The sequence below is a fragment of the Babjeviella inositovora genome, assembly GCF_001661335.1.
Source record: "Babjeviella inositovora NRRL Y-12698 unplaced genomic scaffold BABINscaffold_1, whole genome shotgun sequence".
Lineage (NCBI taxonomy): Eukaryota > Fungi > Ascomycota > Pichiomycetes > Serinales > Babjeviella > Babjeviella inositovora.
This window is the reverse complement of record NW_017566838.1, coordinates 938,566-951,896: the sequence shown is the minus strand read 5'-3', so window position 1 is coordinate 951,896 and position 13,331 is coordinate 938,566. Positions and strand designations below refer to the sequence as shown.

General features: G+C 49.6%; 5 protein-coding genes across 5 annotated transcripts; 4 read left to right on the top strand and 1 right to left on the bottom strand.

Annotated features, from left to right (window-relative positions):
* Positions 1-216: 216 nt before the first annotated feature.
* Positions 217-5,895, top strand: BABINDRAFT_164345 (DNA-binding ATPase; the record flags this gene model as incomplete). The annotated part of the gene is made up of 1 exon (XM_019130250.1): positions 217-5,895. The coding sequence occupies one exon, from the start codon at positions 217-219 to the stop codon at positions 5,893-5,895; it is 5,679 nt and encodes a 1,892-aa protein (XP_018987900.1).
* A 1,442-nt stretch (positions 5,896-7,337) lies between these two features.
* Positions 7,338-9,189, top strand: BABINDRAFT_159130 (uncharacterized protein). Its single transcript, XM_019127481.1, has one exon. The coding sequence runs from the start codon at positions 7,605-7,607 to the stop codon at positions 9,057-9,059; it is 1,455 nt and encodes a 484-aa protein (XP_018987899.1). The 5' UTR covers positions 7,338-7,604; the 3' UTR covers positions 9,060-9,189.
* Positions 9,190-9,596: 407 nt separating this feature from the next.
* Positions 9,597-11,204, top strand: NDH51 (Ndh51p; the record flags this gene model as incomplete). The annotated part of the gene is made up of 1 exon (XM_019126816.1): positions 9,597-11,204. The coding sequence occupies one exon, from the start codon at positions 9,597-9,599 to the stop codon at positions 11,052-11,054; it is 1,458 nt and encodes a 485-aa protein (XP_018987898.1). The 3' UTR covers positions 11,055-11,204.
* BABINDRAFT_159129 (uncharacterized protein) lies at positions 11,203-11,834 on the bottom strand. Its single transcript, XM_019127480.1, has one exon. It carries the CDS (start codon positions 11,797-11,799, stop codon positions 11,641-11,643), a length of 159 nt encoding a protein of 52 aa, XP_018987897.1. The 5' UTR covers positions 11,800-11,834; the 3' UTR covers positions 11,203-11,640.
* A 240-nt stretch (positions 11,835-12,074) lies between these two features.
* On the top strand, positions 12,075-13,282 carry GDT1 (putative ribosome biosynthesis protein). Its single transcript, XM_019127479.1, has one exon. It carries the CDS (start codon positions 12,229-12,231, stop codon positions 13,201-13,203), a length of 975 nt encoding a protein of 324 aa, XP_018987896.1. The 5' UTR covers positions 12,075-12,228; the 3' UTR covers positions 13,204-13,282.
* The last annotated feature ends 49 nt before the right edge of the window (positions 13,283-13,331 follow it).

The window sequence follows — 13,331 nt, the reverse complement described above, 5'->3', positions numbered from 1 at the left end:
GATCACTTTTCCTAACAAGCGAAAAACAAAATGCAACCTTGAAATAAATCAAACTAAACAGACGCCCAGCCCAACTACACCCCGATTCCAGCACCGACCAGTTTTTGTTCTAATTTTTTTTACCTTTGCATTTGTCGTGAACTTCCATCGGCAACAAATATTGGGGCTCCCTTTTTTTCCCGCCCCCCCAATCACACAGCAAGCCTGAACTGATCCATGTCGCGTTTGGAAAGATTGGTCATCTTACTTGAAACAGGGTCGACTCAATTCATCCGAAACACCGCTGCGGATCAGTTATCCGATCTCGCAAAGGGCCATCCCGAAGAGATTCTCAATCTATTGGGTCGTGTGTACCCCTATCTTAAGAATAAGAAATGGGAAACGAGAGTTGCCGCCGCGAGGGCGTTTGGGGGAATTGTCAACCACTCCGAGCTCTGGGATCCCAACGCTAACGAGACTAATGAAACAACCACAGAACCAGACATCAAACCCAAAATAGAGGAACTTGACGTAGACATGCCCGACTACGATGCGATCAAGAAAGAAGAGGAGGAGGATCTAAAGTTCCAGAAGGAGGAGCTAGAACTCTTTGACAACGACTCGCACTTGGTAGCCTTCAGCCAATGGGAACTACAGGAGATCTTGAAAAGCGGTAAGAAGTTGCTTGCCAACGGTGGCGCCGACTACGACGAACTCGATTCGCAGATTGGCGACCCGCTAGAGCGATTAAAGAGACAGAAAAACAATATCAACGCCCGGTTGGGCATGGGTATTGGTATTGACGCCGATATCCTTGAAACCGCTGACACCGATGTCAAGCCAGTTGTCAAGGCCGAAGTGGCATCAATTCCGTCCCCAACCCTGGCCCCGGCGTCGCCCGTCGAATCCGACACTCCCATGAGCAAGTCCTCCAGTGCTAGGCTCAAGGCTATGGCGAGAAGAAAGGCCAAGATAGATGCCAAGAACCAGAGCCACACCATCAGACCGGTCGATCTTTCCCAGTCTTCAGTGTCGCGCCAGTTGGTTCACGAAGGTGTCACCGACACCGCCTCCCCTTCTTCCACCCCCAACATCGACATCACCTCACAGCAAGGGGGGGAAAAGTTGGTTGTCGAGCACAAAACACCGGAGGTTCCGCCATTACTTGCCCACCACGCAAAGGTTGCGGGGTTTGTGTGGCCATTCCAGGGTGTCTACGAGCTTCTCATTCTTGATTTGTTCTCGGAAGCCTGGGAGATCAGACACGGGGCAGCGCTAGGTCTCCGAGAATTGATGCGAACCCAGGGTAAGGGCGCCGGGAGAATCAAGACCGCCACCAAGGCTCAAAACGACGTGAAAAACAGCAAAACGTTAGAGGACTTGGCAGTCAGAATCTGTACCCTTTTTGCGCTTGACAGATTCGGGGATTACGTCTCGGATACGGTTGTGGCGCCGGTGAGGGAATCCTCAGCCCAGACCCTTGCGGCCTTACTCATTCATCTCTCTGATGAGGTTGTGTTGCGCACCTTCGATGCCCTCACCAAGCTAGTCTTGCAGAACCCGGAAAAACTTGGGTTGCAGGTTCCTTGCTGGGAGGCTAGTCACGGGGGGATGCTCGGGCTACGCTACTTTGTGAGTGTACGCACGGATATTTTGTTCCACCGCCCGGAACTCTTTGATAAGGTGGTGCAGATTGTGCTACACGGGCTTCAGGAGAGCGACGACGACGTACAGGCGGTTGCTGCTTCCACTCTCACGCCGATTGCTGCTGACTTTGTCAAGCTCAAGGGCAGCGTCATCCAGACGATTATCTCCGCCATCTGGGACTGTCTCACCAACTTGAAGGACGATTTGTCGGCATCGATTGGGTCGGTGATGGACCTTTTGGCCAAGTTGTGTTCCCACGTGGAGGTGCTCGAGGTTATGAAGACAAGGGCAGACGAAGACGACGATTCCTCGTTCAAGTCGTTGGTACCAAGGTTGTTTCCGTTCTTGCGTCACTCTATCACCAAGGTCAGAAAGGCCGTTCTCACGACCCTCATAGCCTTTATTTCCATCGACGACGCCAGTGCCAAGGCCTGGGTTGACGGCAAGAGCTTGAGACTTCTTTTCCAGAACTTGCTTGTGGAGCAGAACACTGAAGTTTTGCAGCTCTCGGTTCAGGTTTACGAAAAGTTGATGGCCGAGGTGAGGGCCAGTCCGGTTTTAGACATGGCTACCTTGTTCGCCCCTCATGCCCAGCCACTACTCAATTTGCTAATGACCCCGTTGGGTGTAGCCAGGCACAGTTACCCGATGAACACCGCTTATATCATGCGCCCGTCCGGTATCACCTACTCGCCTCTAAAGGAGGATGACCCCGATGCCGAGGGCTCCGCCGACAAAGAATCTGGTCGTCGCGGTCGCAAGAGAAAGACCCCTCCGTCCCCCGAACCAGCGATTGTGGTCGAAAACGACAATAAGGTGAATATTGATGCGCCAATCTTTAAGGGCGACGTCACCTTGGTTGGGGTTGAGGTGTTTGTGCGAACCAAGATCGCATCGGCGACTGAGTTTGGGCGCACGCTCGCTTTCTTCCCGCCTGAAGAGTTGGTTACCGTGTTTGGCCTACTCGCGCAGTACTTGGCAGCCCCGCACTCTACCCCACGAATCCTTTCTGCCTTGATTATCGAAGAGTACTGCAGGGCCCTTGGAGAGCAGGGCCTTAGCCCGCCTGCCCTGGCCAGTGATGCGTTCCTGGAGCTACTTAACACGGTTTTGGCCACCCCCGAGGCCCTTCCGTACTACAGGGAGCTTGTGCCAACGCTTAAGGGTGTTCGTACCCAGTGTCTCCAGCTCTTTTCCACCTTCATCGAGAGCGGAAAGGTACAACCGGCCAGACTTCCGATGCTTCCCGTCGTCGTACAAGGTGAGTTGGAGGCCGGTCCGAGTGCGTTCAGCATTGAGAGTGCCGAAAAGGTTATCGGGGATACATTCACCAAGCTCGTTGCCTCCCTCTCCCCTACCTACCGGATGGCATCGAAGCAGCTCCTCGATGACTGTAAACACAGAATCTCTCTTGCTATCGAAGATGCCAAGGTTGCCCAAACGGAAAGAACAAACGGAATCTTGGCCTCCTACGCCGCTGCCTACGTTGCTCTCAACGGTTTGCCAAAGAAGCTCAACCCGATCATCCGATCTCTCATGGAGAGTGTCAAGTGCGAAACCTTGCACCTATTCCAAGAACGGTCTGCCAATGCTGTGGCAAACTTGAACGTCGAACTAATCAAGGCCGGCAAGAGCAACATTGCCGACAAAATTGTCAAGAACTTGTGCGGCTTCTTGTGCGTGGACACGTCCGAGGTGCCAGAGTTTGCACCTAACAAGGAGTTTTCGGACGAGATTTTGTCTCTCCGCAAGGAGGAAGCCAAGACCGATCCGGTGGACATTGCGCGCCACGAACGGGAGGTGCTTTTCGCGAGAATCAAGCGCAACGGTGGCAAGCTCGCACTTGAGAGCATTTTGAAGTACTATGGCTCTGAGTTGTTTGACAAGGTGCCACGCCTTAAGGATGCCATGTTGGGCCCTCTTGCGTTGCTTCAGAACCAAACTTTTGCTACCTTGAAGGAGGACGATTTGAAGGGACAGACCGTTGTGGACTCGTTGGGGATCTTACGGGCGTTGATCCCGAAGATCGACAGCCTGTTGCATGGGGAAATCACCGCCAAGCTCCCGGAAATGCTTACCGGGTTGCGTTCCGACTTTTCGGTGTTCCGCTACTCCACCGCTAAGTGTGTCGCTACTCTCTGTGCAACCATTCCGTCTCGCGTTTTCCCCTTCCTTGTGAACTCTATCATTCCTATGTTGAATAACGCAGGTGAAGTGAAGGAGCGCCAGGGTGCGATAGAATGTGTCTACCACTTGTCATCTATTATGGGGGCTGCCATTCTCCCGTATGTGGTCTTTCTCATAGTACCAGTTATGGGGCGTATGAGTGACTCTGATAAGGATGTGCGTATCCTTGCCTCCACCACGTTTGCCTCGATTATCAAGCTTGTGCCGTTGGAGGCCGGTATTCCGGATCCGCCAGACATGCCGGAGGACTTAATGGTGGACAGAGACAAGGAGAGAGAGTTCATCCAGCAGATGATGGACCCTACCAAGATCAAGCTGTTCGACTTGCCAGTCACCATTAAGGCCACCTTGCGTAAGTACCAGCAGGAGGGGGTCAACTGGTTGGCGTTCTTGAACAAGTACCGTCTCCACGGGATTCTCTGTGATGACATGGGTCTCGGTAAGACGTTGCAGACGATTTGTATTGTGTCCAGCGACCACCACATTCGAGCTGAGGAGTACGCCAAGACCCTGTCTGTAGAGTTCCGCAAGGTGCCGTCGTTGGTGATCTGCCCACCATCCTTAACCGGCCACTGGGAGCAGGAACTCAACCAATACGCTCCGTTCTTGCAGGTGCTCGTGTACGCTGGCGGTCCGTCCATTAGAAGCTCGCTCCGTGACGCGGTAACCTCGGCTGACGTTGTGGTCACGTCCTACGACGTTGCCCGTAACGATATCGAGTTCATCAAGAAGCACGACTTCAACTACTGCGTGTTGGATGAAGGCCATATCATCAAGAACGCGGCTGCAAAGTTAACCAAAGCTGTCAAGATGGTCAAGGCTGATCACAGGTTGATTTTGTCGGGTACGCCTATCCAAAATAATGTCCTCGAGCTCTGGTCGTTGTTCGATTTTCTCATGCCGGGATTTTTGGGGACCGAAAAGAGCTTCCAAGAAAAGTTTGCCAAGCCGATTGCTGCCAGCCGTAACAGTAAAACATCTTCGAAGGAGCAAGAGGCCGGTGCTTTGGCGTTGGAATCGCTCCACAAACAGGTGCTTCCATTCATGTTGCGTCGACTCAAGGAGGACGTGTTATCGGACCTCCCCCCAAAGATCATCCAGGATTACTACTGTGAACTCAGTGAGTTGCAGAAGAAGTTGTACAAAGATTTTGCCAGAAAGCAAAAGGCAACGGTAGAGGAGGAGGTGAACACAGAGGAGACGGAGGGGAAGACCCACATTTTCCAGGCGTTGCAGTACATGCGAAAGTTGTGCAACCACCCGGCGTTGGTGATGTCTTCCAAGCATCCACAGTATACCCAAGTGAACCAGTACTTGAAGGAGACCAAGATGTCGATTAGAGACATCAGACATGCTCCGAAGTTGACCTCTCTTCAGACCTTGTTGTTGGAATGTGGGATCGGTGTTGAAGAAAAGAAGGGCCAGTTGTCTGTTATTAGTCAGCACCGAGCATTAATTTTCTGTCAGTTGAAGGATATGTTAGATATGGTGGAGAACGACTTGTTCAAGAAACACATGCCGAATGTGACATACATGAGATTGGATGGTAGCACCGATCCCCGTCAAAGACAAGACATTGTGAGACAGTTTAATGGTGATCCATCCATCGATGTGTTGCTTTTGACCACCAAGGTCGGTGGTTTGGGATTGAATCTTACCGGTGCCGATACCGTCATCTTTGTGGAGCATGATTGGAACCCGATGAACGATTTGCAGGCCATGGACAGAGCCCATAGATTAGGACAGAAGAAGGTGGTGAACGTCTACAGATTGATTACCAAGGACACCTTGGAGGAGAAAATCATGGGTTTACAGAAGTTCAAGATGAACATTGCTAGTACGATTGTCAACCAGCAGAACGCGGGATTGGCGTCGATGGACACTAACCAATTGCTTGACTTATTTGATGTGGACGAGGGTTCCGGGTTGGTTGAAGGTAATGCTGAAGAGAAGGATGGCGTTGAGGATACCGGACTCACAGGGAAGGCTGGCGCTGCCGTCGGTGAGTTGGCCGAGTTGTGGGACGAATCTCAGTACGAAGAGGAGTACAATCTTGATAATTTTATCAAGACTCTTCATTAATGTGTATACTAAGGAGTTGGTTTAAATCGATCTGTAATTGCGTTTGTGCCTCTAAATAGAGAAATACTGATTTGGCATTTTAACTATAGCGTTTTGTATCGCAAAATCTAGTTATGGCTCTGTCAGGTGAGAATGTACCTGCACACTGAGAGAGCCATAAGTAGCTTTTGTGATAACAGCCTTATCAGATACACCCTTTTTCAGTAGTGCTTGTATATGGCTCTCGGCGCGCAAGCTAATGTGCCCAGACCTTAATGCGATTACGTACTTTACATCGACCAGTGGGGCTGTGCTCTGTGGAGTAGCAACATACCGTGTTTGCCGTTCGGTGATCACACCTGACTAAATCTAGGTGGCACATTTTTTTGTCGACTAAACGTCTGTTTTTGATTGCGGGCGCTCTGGCACAGCCCCGAAGCTTAAACCGTGGTCGCCCTTCCCTGGCAGCCGAGATGCGTATGCACAACCGGGCTTATCTCCACAAAGTGTGTATACACCATGTCAGATATTAGCGTGCTTAAGCGTGGGGTTTTCTATATCTGTCGCAGTGAGGAGAATGTGGGTTAATGGTAGATCATAAAACCTCCATTTCTTGAGACAAATCCCGAGTCGGAATACCCATCCGCTATCCTTTCTCACCTAAGCACTTGGGTTGGTTGCATACACACGAAAATCTTACTAAACCTTAAACCGCAGTAGTGACGTAGGGTAATTATTCCCCGATTCCGATCCGCAGTAGGCTTCCGCAATCCCGTTTATCCTGAACGGCATCCAAGCGCGACAATCCTCAAGTCATTCCCAGAACCCACAGAACGGTAATAGTGTTCGGCAGACGTGTGATATCGTGACCAAGGCAAGGCTAGTTTGGGTGTAATAGCCTTTGGATCCCACTCCCTTGTGATTTTTTAGAGTATCATATACTAAGTCATTAGCACGTTTATCCCAAAGTAATGATGCTCATATGTATTGATGCTTGTAAATGTTGGCACGGCGTTAGTTGAATCACTGTTGAGTGAGTCATGACAGAACGCCGTGGCATATCTAATTACATATCACTTGCATGACGAGACATTGCCCTGCTGGTAGTTTGCCGTGTACCTTTTGAGTTACAACGGCATACTAACCCCAGGCAAGTTCTCAGTAAGCAATAGCTATGGATTGAAGCAAGCTACAAATATGTAATGGAAAGTCCTAGGCCGCTTTGTACTAATTTAATATGTTGAGAGTGGTGAATGTTATCTGAACCTGAAAATAGCATAAACGAACCTTTTCTATTGTCAGTAGCCCCAGAACCAACCATAGGTTCGAATAACACCGCAGGATTCAGCGTGATCGGAAGATAGTAAAACGTGCTGCGAACTTAACCACTTATGTAAATTGCACGTGAGAGGATTAGCATTATGCTTTAAGTCATGCAGATGATGACCCCCACCCGCTATGTACTTCCTTACTCAACGTTAACGCTTATCTCGGACCCTGTGACGTGATTATCCGGCAGGCGTGCTGTCTAGATCATTTCACATATGTAGATTGTACCAATTTATCTTCTTTGCGGCTGTCGTTTGCTCGGTAGACATAACCCCCACTCATTTACTCACTTCGTAGCATGTGGCCGGGTCCGACCGTTTTGATAAATAAAAGCACTACCACTTGCCCCTCTCTGACCCTTATCTCTCCTATCATCACTCAGAAATACATTACAACCCTGAATGCAGCCACCCCCTTATCAAAGTATCGATCCAGTTTCCACTCCGCGCCACGACATTAGCCAACCACCAGCGTACAAGCCGCACGATGAGCTATTACCCCTTTACACTCCAGCGTTGGAGAATTTCGGACTTGTTCTTGTAAAACGAGAAGCAGTATCCCCCTTTGAACTTTACAAGGTTATTCCTGGATGGATGCCGTGTTTCATGGAACTCAACTCTACACAGGTGAACTTTTACCAGCTCTGCCCGAACGATACCGCAAAGACAATCCCGTCGTTGGTGGACATCGTGGATAGCCAGCTTGGAGGCGAGAAAACAGCTGTTGGACTGGTGCCCAAGACTCTCAGCTCAAAACTCGCTGGCTTGGTAAAGAACCTCAAGTCGGACAAGCAAGACCCTAAGACAATTAGTAACAAATTGTTCACATCTGCATACCCATCCACCCTTCAGCGGATCCCCTCTTCCGTTATGGCCCAGTCTTTGGTGAAGTCGTATTTAGTATCCACATACTGGCCTACGGCATCCTATACGTTGCAGCGGGCTAGCATTGGTGTGGCGACTGATGTCCAGGTAGGGCCCTCTACTGTGTTCCTCAGAATGAGACTCGAGTCTGAGCAGATCTTAATCCAGTGCTTCTCAGAGGAAAGTCTTATTGACTGGTACTTCAAACTAAACTTTGCCAAGGATTTAAGTTTACCATTGGAATTGAGGAATGAAGCCGTAATCAGGACATCCCCTCTCATACGACCCATTCTGGAGGAAGGGGCTTATGACACAAGATCCATGGGGTGGAGAGGTCAAAAATATAACCATTTCCCAGCTTCAAAAGATGATTCAGCTACTCCATCAACGTGTACCTCCTCAAGTGCATCCACACTCAGTTTCCAACTATCTCATACTTCCTCTTCAAACCTTACCCTCCTACTGAATATTTCGTCGTTTTCTGCAGAAAGTGTGTTACAGCCGCGTCCGTGTACCTCTTTCCACTTGGCACTACAGCCATCACAGCGTACAGTGTCACCCCTGACCGCCACCGGAGAGTACGACTTGGAACTATCCTTTATCAAACTGACAATGACCAGCTTGTCTGCTAAAGAATCGTGGGTTGGACGCCCGCTTGTTGTGTCGTCTAGATCTCAGCCGGAAGATAGGTATGAGTTTATGCACAGAATCAGTATGCCCCTCGATGCCTGGGTTACGGGCATGGAGATCCTTGGGTTGGATTTACCCATGTTGCAAGACTTGCTTTCTTCGTTGGAAGGGTTTTCACTCAGTGAGACCCTCCAGAAGTTAAAGTGGACTAACCCTTCAGAGATAATGGTGCCGATGTGGTCATTGGCCAAAAAACACACAGCAAGGTTCGCTGAATCTAAATGGAGAGGAAGCGGCTGTCGCGGTCAAGCTTCTTGCCGCGAGTATATTGTTATATGGAACGGGCTCGTTTGCTTGCAATAACATGCGAGTTGCTGACTGAGGGGTAACCCTTTACTAGATTCTTTTTATTTTTGCTATTAATGTGCATGCTATAGATATTTGCAAAGTTTTAAGGAATACGGACCAGTCATGTCTGAATTTATGATTTTTAGAAAGGCCATGAATCTATTGCACTATAAGGCCAGTTGCTGTTGGCCGGTAATCCTCGAAAAAAACACCCTTTACTCCAGGTGAGCTAAACTGTTTTTTGATATCGCTACAGAGCAATCGTTCAATTTTTGTGCGCTTCACGTTCCCCCGCCCAAATATTTTCAGCTTATTGTAGTCTCGTAAGACCGATACCAGGTAGATAAACTCCGTAGTCCATGCACGTGACTGATTTTATGCACATGTGCCCTGTCCCATAGAGACCCAATCATAAGGAGGGAAAAGTCGTTACCAAACTTTTGTCATGCAGGCGAAAATCCAATTGCACGGCCAGTATAAACGATAACATAAAGGTGGTATAGACGCCCTAGCCCGTGCTACACAGAATCGATCGTCACGCATACATACGCAATGTTGAGAGGTTTACGTTCATCTTCATTGAAACGTGGTTTGGCTACCGCCGCCGATGCTGCCACTCCTAACAGAGTCCACGGCGGCTTGAAGGATCAAGACCGTATTTTCCAAAACGTCTACGGCAAGTACGGTAAGGACCTCAAGAACGCCCAGAGAATGGGTGACTGGTACAAGACCAAAGAAATCATCTTGAAGGGTGACACCTGGATCATCAACGAAATGAAAAAGTCTGGCTTGAGAGGCAGAGGTGGTGCAGGTTTCCCATCCGGTCTCAAGTGGTCCTTCATGAACCCACCAGGCTGGGAAAAGAACCCTGGCCCGCGTTACTTGGTGGTCAATGCCGATGAGGGTGAGCCGGGTACCTGTAAGGATCGTGAAATCATCAGAAAGGACCCCCACAAGTTGGTTGAAGGTTGTTTGTTGGCCGGTAGAGCCATGAATGCTACTGCCGGTTACATCTACATCAGAGGTGAATTCTACAACGAAACCGTTGACTTGCAAAACGCCATCAACGAGGCTTACGCCGCCGGGTTGTTGGGTAAGGACGCTTGTGGCTCCGGCTACAGCTTTGACTTGTACATCCACCGTGGTATGGGTGCCTACATCTGTGGCGAGGAAACCGCCTTGATTGAGTCCATCGAAGGTAAGGCCGGTAAGCCAAGATTAAAGCCGCCTTTCCCGGCTGGTGTTGGTTTGTTCGGTAGGCCAACCACCGTCACCAACGTCGAAACCGTTGCTGTTGCGCCGACCATCTTGAGAAGAGGTGGGGAGTGGTTCGCCTCTTTCGGTAGAGAGAGAAACGCCGGTACCAAGTTATTCTGTATCTCCGGCCACGTTAACGAGCCATGTACCGTCGAAGAAGAGATGTCCATTCCCTTGAAGGAGTTGTTGGAGAAGCACTGTGGCGGTGTCAGAGGTGGCTGGGACAACCTTTTGGGTGTTATTCCAGGTGGTTCCTCCGTTCCCGTCATGACAAAGGCCACCTGTGACAACATCTTGATGGACTTTGATGCCTTGAAGGACGTCGGTTCCGGTTTGGGGACTGCCGCCGTCATTGTCATGGACAAATCTACTGACATGATCCGCTCCATCCAGAGATTGTCTTCTTTCTACAAGCACGAATCCTGTGGTCAATGTACGCCATGCCGTGAAGGGACCACCTACTTGCAGAGAATGATGGACCGTTTCTACACCGGCCAGGCCACCGTTCGTGAGATCGATATGATGTACGAGTTAACCAAGGAGATCGAAGGTCAGACCATTTGTGCCTTGGGTGACGCTGCTGCTTGGCCAGTCCAGGGCTTGATTAAGTCTTTCCGTCCGGAAATGGAAGCCAGAATCAAGCACTTTGAAGAACAGTTGGGCGAACCAGTTTCCTATGGTGGCTGGACCAAGGGAGGTAAGGTCTTGGATGGTAAGGCCGTTGGTGTTCCTCACGTCGGTGGTCACCACTAAATTCATCCCCCTTCACCCTTTTTCCAAAGGCGGGCCTTTTAGCGACATGCCGAATTGCCTGTGCCACCCTTCAAAAGCAATTGCTCGTGCGAGCCATTGTTTTAGCATATTACACATCTAAATTATTCACTTTTATTTAAAAGTCCCTCGACGGTATAACGTTTTCCTTCTTTCTGTTTCTATTCCATATTTATTGTACATCACCTGTAGAGCTGATTTTAGACTGAACCGATGACATGAGCCATTATATGGATGGCCTCGATCAAACATAAGGTATCTCGGATAAGAGCCACAGAGTATCGTAAGGAAAGACGAAGGTTGCGACACTTACTTTCCCAGAGAGAACAGGGGCATCCACTAAGCTTGAATAGTTTAGTGGTTTCTCAAACCCTAATGGATTACTGAAACAATAGAAATTGTACTGTTTTCGAAGTCCTTTGCTCCGTTGTTTGTAATCCTAAGTATCCGACTGATCTGGAAAAGTAAAGGGGTATGCCGATGCCCAGGAAGTAATTTGGTTGATGGATTCGTAAAACAAGAGAAGTATAATTACGTAGTGGCAGGCCCTAAAGTTGTGGGCGTGCAGTTACATAATGGAAATGACCAATATAGGGCTCCAAGTGTACGCCCAAGAGTATGCGGTTTTAATAGCCAAGGTACGGACCGGGGCTCTACGTATAAATTCTTTCACCACAAGTAGGTTATTTAGCGTGAGGCAAACAACGCAAGGCCTTGTCCAGTACATTATAGTACATATCCGGGCATCGCGAGCTAATCCCGAAAACCTCGCCGGCTTTCCAAAACGTAGCATTCACCACGCGCTCGCGGGCCGGCTAATAACAAGCCGAGAGAGTAAGCTGACGCTATCAGTCCTGCGCATAAGCCTTCGGAGTTGAGGGAAACCCCTCAAGGATCGGAGAAACACGTGATGTCATTTCTCCTGTTTAGTCTTGTGGCTCTCGAAAATTTCCAAACGCACTGGAAAAACTCTACGTGTATTGTTCCATAGTTAGTATCGCGCGGCACTGCCGATTTGATGCCATCCCTTCAGTTTGTTTCTTCCTCCGCTTCCCCCTCTACGCGCATTCACTGCTTGTTTAGCGCTGTTCGTTAAACATCATACCTTGGTACTCTCCCTCACGCAAAAGTAGATTTTATTCGCCGTCACACCTACATGAAGTACTCTCAGTTTCTACTTGCCACCGCTCTTGCCTTGAGCGCGGCTTCCGCTTTACCTGTCGATGGTGATCTGGTTGCTCCCGCCGCCATCAACGCCGCCGCCCTCACCAAGGCGGTTGTGGAAAGGAACGATAAGGCCACCGATGACTCCTCCAGTGTCGATAGTCTGAAGGGCATCGTTTCTGGCTCTGTCCACAAGGGCAAGGACCAGGACCTTACAAGCACATCGGAAGAGGAAACCAGCGCGTACAACTCCTTTTTCATGTCCATCTCCATGATTTTGGTCTCTGAGGTTGGTGACAAGACCTTCTTGATTGCCGCGCTTATGGCAATGAGGTCGTCGCGTCTTGTGGTTTTCACTGCCGCCTTCAGTTCCTTAGCGGTCATGACGGTTCTCTCAGGTATTGTGGGCCACGCGTTGCCTGCGTTGATCCCACAGCGCGCCACCCAGTTCTTGGCATCGGCTCTCTTTGTGATTTTCGGCTTCAAGTTGGTCAAGGAGGGTTTAGCCATGTCTAAGGAGTTGGGGGTTGCTGAGGAAATGGCCGAGGTGGAAGAGGAGATTGCCTCCTCCTCTATTAACTCCCGCATGGACTCCGTCGAGAGCGGTGACCTGAAGGCTAAGAGCACCTCCAAATCGTGGTTGGAAGCAGCCACCGAAGAGTTTTCCAACTTGGCTGGCTTTGTGTTCTCTCCGATCTGGGTGCAGGTGTTTATCATGACCTTTTTGGGTGAATGGGGTGACAGATCGCAAATCGCCACTATCGCCATGGCTGCCGGTAGTGACTACTGGTACGTCATCTTGGGTGCCATCATCGGCCATGGGATCTGTACCGGTGGTGCCGTCATCGGGGGTAAGTTATTGGCCTCCAGGATCTCCATGAGAACCGTCACCTTGGGCGGTGCAGTGGCCTTCTTTGTGTTTGCCGTTTTGTACTTTTATGAAGCCATGAACGCCCCCGCCGCCTAATATTGCGACTACACAAATCCCTAGTGGCCAGTAATATCACAACTAATATATGTATAATAGATACGTGCTCATAGTATTTCTAGGGTAAGACCTTTTTTTATTTTATTTCATTGTTTTATTTCTTGGTA